This window comes from Clytia hemisphaerica, unplaced genomic scaffold, assembly GCF_902728285.1.
Source record: "Clytia hemisphaerica strain Z4C2 unplaced genomic scaffold, Clytia hemisphaerica genome assembly, whole genome shotgun sequence".
NCBI lineage: Eukaryota > Metazoa > Cnidaria > Hydrozoa > Leptothecata > Clytiidae > Clytia > Clytia hemisphaerica.
The window spans coordinates 252,993-263,088 of NW_027103417.1; the positions used below are offsets into that span (position 1 = coordinate 252,993).

At 37.4% G+C, this 10,096-nt stretch overlaps 1 protein-coding gene across 1 annotated transcript in view; it reads right to left on the reverse strand.

Annotated features, from left to right (window-relative positions):
• Positions 1-9,451, reverse strand: part of LOC136797670 (pericentriolar material 1 protein-like) — a 30,367-nt gene extending 20,916 nt beyond the window's left edge. The window contains exon 1 of the mRNA XM_067054257.1: positions 9,245-9,451. Coding sequence (XP_066910358.1) covers positions 9,245-9,415 — 171 coding nt within the window. The 5' untranslated portion in view covers positions 9,416-9,451. The remainder of the gene's footprint in view (positions 1-9,244) is intronic.
• Between the last annotated feature and the right edge of the window lie 645 nt (positions 9,452-10,096).

Sequence of the window (10,096 nt, forward strand, 5' to 3'; positions counted from 1 at the left end):
GCTTTCATGTTAGTTGATGATAGGAAAGTCATTTTTAGTGATATTTTCCACAAAAATTACCTCAAAGGGCCTCTGCCTTACATGCCTCTGATTTACGTGGAAATTTTCTCAAAAACCAAGGTTTTCTAAAAATTAATTCTGCCTTTTCTAGTGAAGGTATGATTGTGATTTTTTGGCTAGCAGTTGTAGTTACATAGGTGGAAACAATAAGGCAGAAAATTATGGTATCGCAAATGTTCTCCCCATTTTTTTTTAAGTTAAACTTAAAATTTTGAAAAAAAATGACAAATTGCGTTTTCAAATTTTTTCAACCCTACGGCAGAAGACTACTGTGTCACCTGGTGTCACAATTGATATAGGAAAATCCTTTATTTTAACATTTTTGGAAAGCAGGATAGTTGCGCTTTCCAGAATGGGCTTAGTAGTTTAGTAGTTTAATGATTTAATGACGGAAAGCTTGAAACTGTCATTTCGGCTAAAAACACAAGGCGTGCTGGGGGTGAAACTTGCGGAGAGAAGGCGTGGTAAAGGTTAATAATTATAGATTATAGATTTAATCGCACAATGGGTATTTTTTCTTATTTGGCACGTCCTCAAAGAGAGCAATTAATCGTTAATTGCATCCTGTAGAGAGCAATTAATCATTAATCACACTCTCCAATGCCGCACCAATGTTTACAAAATTGATTTTAATGTTTTTTCTTAATTTTTTTTGCTTGCATCGAACATTTTAATTGCATTCAAAATCTATTTTGTGAGAAAGAAAATCAATAAACAACAATAAAAGAAAGACGTAAGGAAAAGAGAAAAATATAAAACTCTCAGTGTAATTTCTGTAATTTACTTTCCTAACTGGGAAAAAGTAGTGAAAGCCATTGTGCAATTAGCTTGTAATCACATAATAACTCGTACAATTCGAAAATTGCACTCGTGATTTTTTGTTTCGAATTTTCCTCGTCCTTTCGGAATCGGAAAATTAATAACAAAAAATCACTCGTGCAATTGTATTCGAATTGCACTCGTTATCATGTGATTACATATACATATTCTTCTTGTAGAAGAACACTTTCATTTTAAGCTTCTTGTATACCGTTGTAATGTATACAATATCAATTTTTGCAAGCGGCTCTTTTTCTACTTGGCAATAAAAATAAACATTCTTCATCATGGTTTCTGCCCCCCCCCCTTAAAATAAGGGGGGGTCAAAAAAATTGCCTTTTAAAAAAGGGGGGATTCTTTATCGAGGGCTGGAAGAATCTATCAAAATAAGAAAAAAGGGGGGACTAAAATATTTGGTTTTATTGATAATAATTTTCTTTGTCTAATAATATCTTCTATCCCGTTTTCGTGCTCACAATCTCATACCCACTATTTTGCAGACCATGCTATATTGATAGTAACGTGCGCAACGCACTGGGCTCAACTTCAGTATTTCCCCAACTAATTCGAAGGCCCGATTGTAGATGCTCAAATAATAGGGTGCAAGAACTCGCAAGACCTTTAAAAATAACAGGCTAAACGGACTTTCAGCTCCAAAAATGTTCTCTAATTCAAATTTGTATCTACCAACGCGGATTTCTTTTCGAATTAAACAAAAAATCTCAACCATAAATTTGAATCGAGAATAAAAACAATGATCCCATTTAGCGTGAAAATTCTCTAAATATTACATACAGAAATAAATAAGATCAATCAAATTGACTAGAGGTGGAAATATTTAGGTATCACTGAAGCTTCTACACATGTCCCTTTCTCTAAAGTCATGTCATGACAATCTGGACTAAGTCGTTTTAGCATAACTGACATATCAAATGGTCTCAATATTGTGAGATCGTTCAATGTCCGAACTCTGCTCAAGGGAACGTATGAAAAACTGATGTCAACATTTTTCATCCCTTTTGAAGGAACAAGGTCGACCACAACTTTTGAAAGTGTTTGCCCTTGACTCTTATGCGCTGTACAGGCAAACGCAGGAACAAGAGGAAAATGAACCCGCTTCACGTTGACTTTTTTTTTCCCGAATTGGACTGTAAAAGATCCGTTCAAAGGAAAAATGGGAACATGATTTCTTGGTAATCCATCCAGTGGTTCAATACAGACATCTTTAAACTCGATGATAATGAACGATAGCTGTTGATCCAAACGGGTGATTCCAGTATTTTCTTCAGGTGGATTTTGTATGGGAATCGATCTCACGATACCAGTCGTCCCATTCGTCAAACCCCAGTTCTGTCGAAATGTTTTTTGTTAGGAACACAGGCATACCAATGAATAACGGCAATTCATTCAAAAGGCCGTCTGTTTTTGTAGTTGGTAGAGCCTTCATTATTTCTAATTCATTTTTAGATAAGGAACCTTTGATCTTATCCGTTGCCACTGAAACGAACACATTTTGGGAATTCGAATGATGTTTTGTAAATAAAAGATTTATTTCCTGAACAAGTTTATTCCCAGGTACGATGATTGGATCACTTGACGTTTGATTTAGAGCACCTCCCAAAATTCTTGTTGACAAAATCAAGTGGTCGGCCTCGGAGCAATTACCTTAAAGATTGAGATGGACAGTTTCTAATTAGACAATGAATACTTGTTTTTCAAACCGTAAATGCAACGAAATGTAAATTTTCTCGTTTTGTATATATTTTGATTTAAAAAGACCTTGTTAAAATGACTCTTACCTTCTCTAAGACGATTAAGTACATCTTGGTAAACATGATCTGTCACACGCATTTGTTCATCGAGTAGTATAATGTGGGTGAGCTGCTTCCATATGGAGCGTCCAAGTTGCTTTTGAACGTCAGATTCCTTAGTTGATGGTTCCAATGTATCTTTGTTGTAGCTGTAATATAGTGGTGTATCTAATACAGGCGGGAATTGGGTAAAATCGCCAAAACAGAAAATATCAACGCCACCAAAAGGAACACTTGGGTCATTATGTTTTGCACAGGTAATGTTACGACTCAACTTTGCTAGTAATCGACAGCCAACCATTGATACTTCGTCTAGTAAAACAGTGTTAACACCATTCCATTTCTTCTCAAGTGTTGAAATGTTGGAATTTCTTAGTCCAGCAAGGGTCGTTATGGTATTGCCACCGATATGTTTTGCTGCCGTCCCAGTAAAAGCACAAAGGCGTAGACGAACACGTAAATTGATTCTGTCGTGAAAATCCACGACAGCCTTTATCACTTGACTTTTTCCTGTACCTCCAGGCCCACCGATGTAAACAATCTTTTGTTCAGTGTCTTCATCTCTTTTCCGCTTAAGAACATTTTCGATAATCAGCCTAAATGCAACAGTCTGTTTTCGGTTTAAGGTTTCCAAATTTGCGTCATCAAAGGTTTCTTGAGAAATAGCAATGCCAACATCTTCCATCAAGTTATTAGTTTCATTTCCGTTAAACTCGGTACGTTCTTGCCATTCTTGCATGCTGTTGGTTTCACACGAATATATTTGTTCAAGTTTAGACGTGTTCTGCTCTCGAATATCTAATTTCCATTGACTTTGTTGTGACAATGTTGTTGATGAAAAATCTCTTTGACAATCTCCTTGAGAAACTATCGAAGGGTTTGCATGTAACCACCCACTTGACTGAATGATATCAAGAGCCTGGGAAGTAGCGGAATCGAGATCTTTTTGGTTAACTTCAACCAGGTCCTCGTCTTTATCACTTGCTTCAATTGAGAAGTCGACATCTTCCTCCATTGGATGTTCTTCGTTATCCTTGTTTCCGTTTTGTAGGTTATCTTCTTTTTCTTTTAAACCAACATGCATTTCTTTGATATTGTTAATGAAAAGTGAATAGCTGTCAAAATTTGTATTCAGAAAAGAGTCTTCCCATGATATACCATTGTACAGGTCAGTGAATTCAACGAACGGTTTGAACAACAAAAGCATGCAAATGTGGAACTTCTCTGGATTACTTTCTTCACTTGGCGGCAAAAGTGATAACGAAGGAACAATTGAATCAGTTCTTGTCACTTGTACATGTGTCTCAGATTGCGGATGAGAAGGTGCAAAAAGATGTCTTGGTTGGGGTTTCCTTCCTCGTCTCTTTGGGCCATGATTTTCCAGCTTTCTTCGTTCATTAGATGACAAAGTGGTGTTATAAACTTTGGAGAAATATTCATAAAGCGGCATACATGACAATTCATCCCCTCTATTTAGATAATCAACCATTTGATTCACTAAGACCAAACCATTATTACCGCTCAGAATCGAATAGCTTGCAGTTTCATTTCCCTCATCATCAACGACATCAGTCAGAATGTCATCATCTAGTGCATCATACTTCTTCATTTCATCATGGATCCAGGCCAAACAAGAATGTAGATTGAGGCGGATGAACGAGTGCGATGTTTTCTTATCTGTGTGACCAAGGAGAAAATGAGAAACATGCGATCCTGATATCTCCGTTTCGGTCGTAATTCTGTTGAGACATTTTGTGATCAATGCTTTTGACCTTTCAACAACGCTCGAGTTGGTGTTTGAAGCTTGTACAACCTTTTTCGAGGCGGCAATCAGAGGAAGCATTTGGTGGGTAGAAAGTTGGGATTTTGTGGCGTAGTCTGTCATGTAGAACACACATGATTTCCCATCTTTTCCGCTGGGTATGAATTTTATATCATGGTTGCTTCTTATTGACGTCATGAGGATAGGGTTAAAGTTGTTGATGATGGTATTTGTTCTTTTCAGTAGTATTTCATCTTCGGTTATAACTGTCTCGGGTTGCAGTTCGCGTGGAAAACCGAATCTACACTCACGAGCTTTCCTATATTTGTAACAGGTAAACGAATGTCTGTGAGTGTTAGCCACTTTAACCAATTTGTTAACGTCGTCAGCAAGTTCTTTTTCAAAGTTGTCAGAAGATGGATCTGTTGGACGCTTCGTCGATATTTCTGATACATCAACATCTGGTATTGTTTCAACATCATTGCCAATATAGCCCTGTTTGATTGTTGCTTCTAAGTATTTGATAAGGTTTTCTTTGAATGTTTCACTTTTAAGATCTGCTTCAAGATCGGAAATGGCTCTGAAACCCTTTAACCACACAAGCATATGAATGTGTAAAGTACCAGTGCCTTGTTCTTCAATACACCCATAAAATGCTGAAGGATGCCCAAAGACCCCTCCTGCAGACTGATTATAGCCAAGAAGGTGAGTTGTAAAAGAGTCAATCATTGAGTTGAAAAATCGTGCAGCTGCTACTGGATCTTTTGCCACGATCTTTGCTCGATCAACTGCTGCTGGTAAATCAGAAAGGGTTAGACTCTCAAGATTGATATTGTGACCAGCAAAACGTAGAAAGATAGGAGAGTGTACCACTGCTGGACTAATAGTTATCCATAAAGGAGGGGTACCAAACTTAACCATGAGACCGAAGATTTCTCGTCTATATCCTTGTTTGCAATACGGTGATCCTCTTATATTTGCACCAGCTGATGTCAGAGTTCTCATCAGCGTCCGGAGGTTTGGGTCAGTTATCGAGTTTGTTTTCCCCACTGATTGCACGACTTGAACCAAGTCCTGATGAGAAACTTTATCAATATCCAATGCAGAGGAATGGAAGGTAGGTCTGCGTACCAATAGGGAAGTATGAAGCGAAACATCACGCTTTTGGAGAACGTTAAAAATGTGAAACTTGAATGAGATATCTAAGCCAAACCTTTTATCGGCAATCGATAATAAATGACGAATGTAGGTTTTAAGACTGACGGCTGGTGTCCTTTGAAGCTCAGGCCCCCCTTTCCCGTATGGAAAAAGCCATGGATAAGCTCCCATCCAAAGAGCTGGGTTATTATAGTCTGTTACTGGAGAAGGTCCGTGTGGTATAATCAAAGCACCTTCAAGTGATTGAACAGCAGAAACCATTTGGTCTTTCGTGGAAACTGAAGAGCCGCTAACATCTATAACTCCAGATGAGTCCATTACGATAACATTGTTTTGACCCGACTGATCTGGCAATACGTTTTCTGGGATATTGATATCAGTCTGGGGAGTATAATTTGCGTGTTCTTTATCGTCGTCACCATTTGAATCTTCATGTTCCACGAGAGTGTTCAGGATCACATCCGGTATATCGTTTCTAGGTAAAACAACATTCGAGAACGCCACATTGGAATAGAGAGGATGGTTTGCAATAAGAAATGTTAAGGCGTCATAAACCTTTTCTCTTCTTACGGTGAAAATTTTTTTCAGCATTTCTTTCGATGGTGAGCCTTTGCCAATAAAAACAACTTTCAAATGATCGGCTAAGATATTGGGATCGGCTGGTAGATTCTCAGCTATCTTTACAACATCTTGGGGGAACGTTATTGTATTTCCTCTCAATGCATTTTGCGCCGTTCCAGGTCCAGCGAAGGATCTCAGAGTGGTTGTATACATCTTTGGACGATAGATCGAGATGAGTAACTTTTCTGGAAGAGTTAAACCAGTTAAAGCTGATGGCGTTTCACCAAATTGAAAATTGTTTGCAATGCTGAGGGGCGGTTTCTTGTTCTTACGCAAATAATTCAAACACGATTTACAGCAAACTACAGATCTTCCATTAATGCCACCAGCAGAGAGAATCAAGTCAAAGTTGTTATATTCAGGAAGTACTCCATCTGAAGAGTCTTGCGATAATAACTCTCTTCCAGGAATACAATCGACATCCATTTCCTCAAATTCTTTAACCATCTCCGAACATATACCACATTCAGTGAAAGTAGTGGATTCAGTTGATGTAGCTTCAATGAAGTTAGCTAATGACGACTTTACGACCTCATCCATCACGATTGGTGGAAACTTTACACTTTCTTCTGACAGATTATCCTTGAGATTTTGTCTTGACGTGGCTGTTTGTTGAGCATCTTTCTCTTGTCGTCGTGTTCTTTGTTCTGGCGTTTCTTCATTTCGTGACGTGGTTGTTTGTTGAGCGTCTTTCTCTTGTCGTTGTCGTTGTCTGAAAACCTCAGATCCTAGACTGGGAATCCAGTCGTTTATAAATTTTTATGTCGGGATATGGTTAAAATAAACGACTGGGCTAAGGTGGTTTCCGTAGCTTACGGGAGTTCCAGCAGGGCCCGCAGATTTCTGCGGGGTGAGAAAACAATCATATACAACAAAATACATAAACAAATAAAGATTTCAGCCAATGAGAATTTCTAAGTGAAAGAAAAAAAAACAAACCAAAACAAACCAACAAGACCCCCTGAAAATGTTATCCAAAAACATGAAAAAAGAGAATTTTTATGAAAAGTTTGTTGTGCACAAAATATTCTAGACGACTATATTGATGCTCCTAACAAGTTTTCTACTTCCTATTTTTTACTGAGTTAAGTCGTCTAGCATGCTAGACTACTCAGATCCCAGATATTCACCCAAGGAACAAGTGTGCAAAATTTCAGTCAAATCCAAGCATTTTTGAAGTCTCCAGGCTGCCCTAAAGTTTTAGCCTCGTTTTGGCGAAAAACTCGTCCCCAGGCCCCAAAAATCTAAATTTTCAAAAAAAGAAAAAAACACCCCCAGATATTCACCCAAGGAACAAGTGTGCAAAATTTCAGCCAAATCCAAGCATTTTTTAGGTCTCCAGGCTGCCCTGAAGTTTTAGCCTCGTTTTGGCGAAAAACTCGTCCCCAGGCCCCAAAAATCTAAATTTTCAAAAAAAGAAAAAAATACCCCCAGATATTCACCCAAGGAACAAGTGTGCAAAATTTCAGCCAAATCCAAGCATTTTTGAAGTCTCCAGGCTGCCCTAAAGTTTTAGCCTCGTTTTGGCGAAAAACTCGTCCCCAGGCCCCAAAAATCTAAATTTTCAAAAAAAGAAAAAAACACCCCCAGATATTCACCCAAGGAACAAGTGTGCAAAATTTCAGCCAAATCCAAGCATTTTTGAAGTCTACAGGCTGCCCTAAAGTTTTAGCCTCGTTTTGGCGAAAAACTCGTCCCCAGGCCCCAAAAATCTAAATTTTCAAAAAAAGAAAAAAACACCCCCAGATATTCACCCAAGGAACAAGTGTGCAAAATTTCAGCCAAATCCAAGCATTTTTGAAGTCTCCAGGCTGCCCTAAAGTTTTAGCCTCGTTTTGGCGAAAAACTCGTCCCCAGGCCCCAAAAATCTAAATTTTCAAAAAAGAGAAAAAACACCCCCAGATATTCACCCAAGGAACAAGTGTGCAAAATTTCAGCCAAATCCAAGCATTTTTGAAGTCTACAGGCTGCCCTAAAGTTTTTGTGACAGACAGACAGACAGACACACACACACACACACACAGACAGACATTGTCAGATTGTAGCTCAACTGAAGTTGAGAAAAGTTATGTACATTAGAATCAAACCATAAAAACTATTATTCTCCCCAATTAGATAACGTTTTAAGCTGTTTTGAGGGTGTAAAAAGTGAAAAATTTTCTTCGTCGCCCAACCATGGTGGCCGACATTTCTTTCCTAAATCTTGCCCCCCCCCCACTCAAATGGCTCGCCGGGCCCCATGAATCTGCATACTCTCTTCTCTCTCTCTCTATTGTAAAAATTGTTTGCTGAAGGGTACAAAGATTTTCTTGAAATAGTTGGTCGACATCAATGATCTTTGACATTTTCAGCTCTGTCACATCCAAAATCAATGTCATAAGCATGAAATCTTACTTGTGTTTTACTGCCTAAATTCTCTACTTGGGAAGACCACTTACTCGACCTAACTTTAACTAGGACTACAATCAGAAAACATTCCCAGTTCAAATCTAATGATAAAGATAATTTACAAGGCCTAAGATATGAACAAAACACAACTGTTGTACCAGGTACTGCATCTTTTGTTTGGTTTTATTCATAAAAAGTTTTATTTGTATCATTTGATTATAGGATCCAGTTTATTTTCAATGATTTCTTTTTATTGAATTTTATTTAGTTGGATATCATTATGTACCTAATATAATGTTGATGGCATTGATATCAAACCAATCGTTGTACTTTGTTATTGTCAAAGTCTAAAAATAAAAATCTGAGGGGGGATTCCTCTTTTTTTTTCATTTTAAGGGGGGACATTCTAACAAGGGGTACCGGTAATTTTTGTTCGATTTAAGGAGGGAGTTTTCTTTAAGGGCAAAATTGCATTTTAAGGGGGGACTGAAAAAGTAGGCAGAAACCATGTCATAGCTTTCATAAGTCGGTCTTAGATCAAGTCTAACATAAGTCATAAGTCTATAAGTCTATAAGATTTATTCTCATGAGAGTTCTTGGTAACAAAAAATGAGTTGATACTTACATTTGGAATAGCATTATTGATGTTCTTTTGATTGTTTCTCACAGCACTATTGAGACTCAAATCTTCTTCTTTTGAAATTCGAGGAACTGGTCTAAAGTTTCTTGGCTCAGTTGCAGAACCTCTTTTCAAAATACTTTCAAAATCCAGTTGACTGATGTCTTTTGCTGCCATTATTTGCTCTAATTAACACTAATCATGAGAAAACATCTAAAATATTAAAACATTAAACTGTTTATGTTTGGTAATATGGATATTGTGATATTGGCTTGTGCACTTCTTCTGAAATTTAAGAATTTCCTTTGCTTTTTTGTACAAAATTTCAGCATTATCAATAAGTCTTAATTCCATGACTATGTAGGACGGGAGGTGATGTTGAATATACTGTTTAAGTTCCTAATAAACACCCCACCCCTGATGTTAATTTTTCCATTATTTATCAATTTTTGAAAACAATTTCCAGCTTTAAAAAGAAGATTTCTTAACCCTAGTCCTACCAAGGAGAACTTTTCATCTACCACCCCTTAACTTTCCATCTAGTTGATTTTTTTGAATGAAATTGGTACATAAGGTCCTTGTCATACAAGGCAACTTTTGACGAAAGTTTTTTGATGATGCTAGGGGATGGCACTACCCTTTTGATTGATGTTTACTCCAGCGGTTTTTATTATTTCAGCTGGTCAATTGATTTGGTTTGAATGGTTCAATCATCAAATTTGCATTTGGTTGAGATAGTCTTGAGCATAAAAAAAGGTTTTTTAAACACTTTTTCCAACTGAAGATAAATAACTTTGAAAGACTGACTTCCATAAACATTGAAGAAGCTTTCTACTTATTGAAGTAAATGAGAGAAGA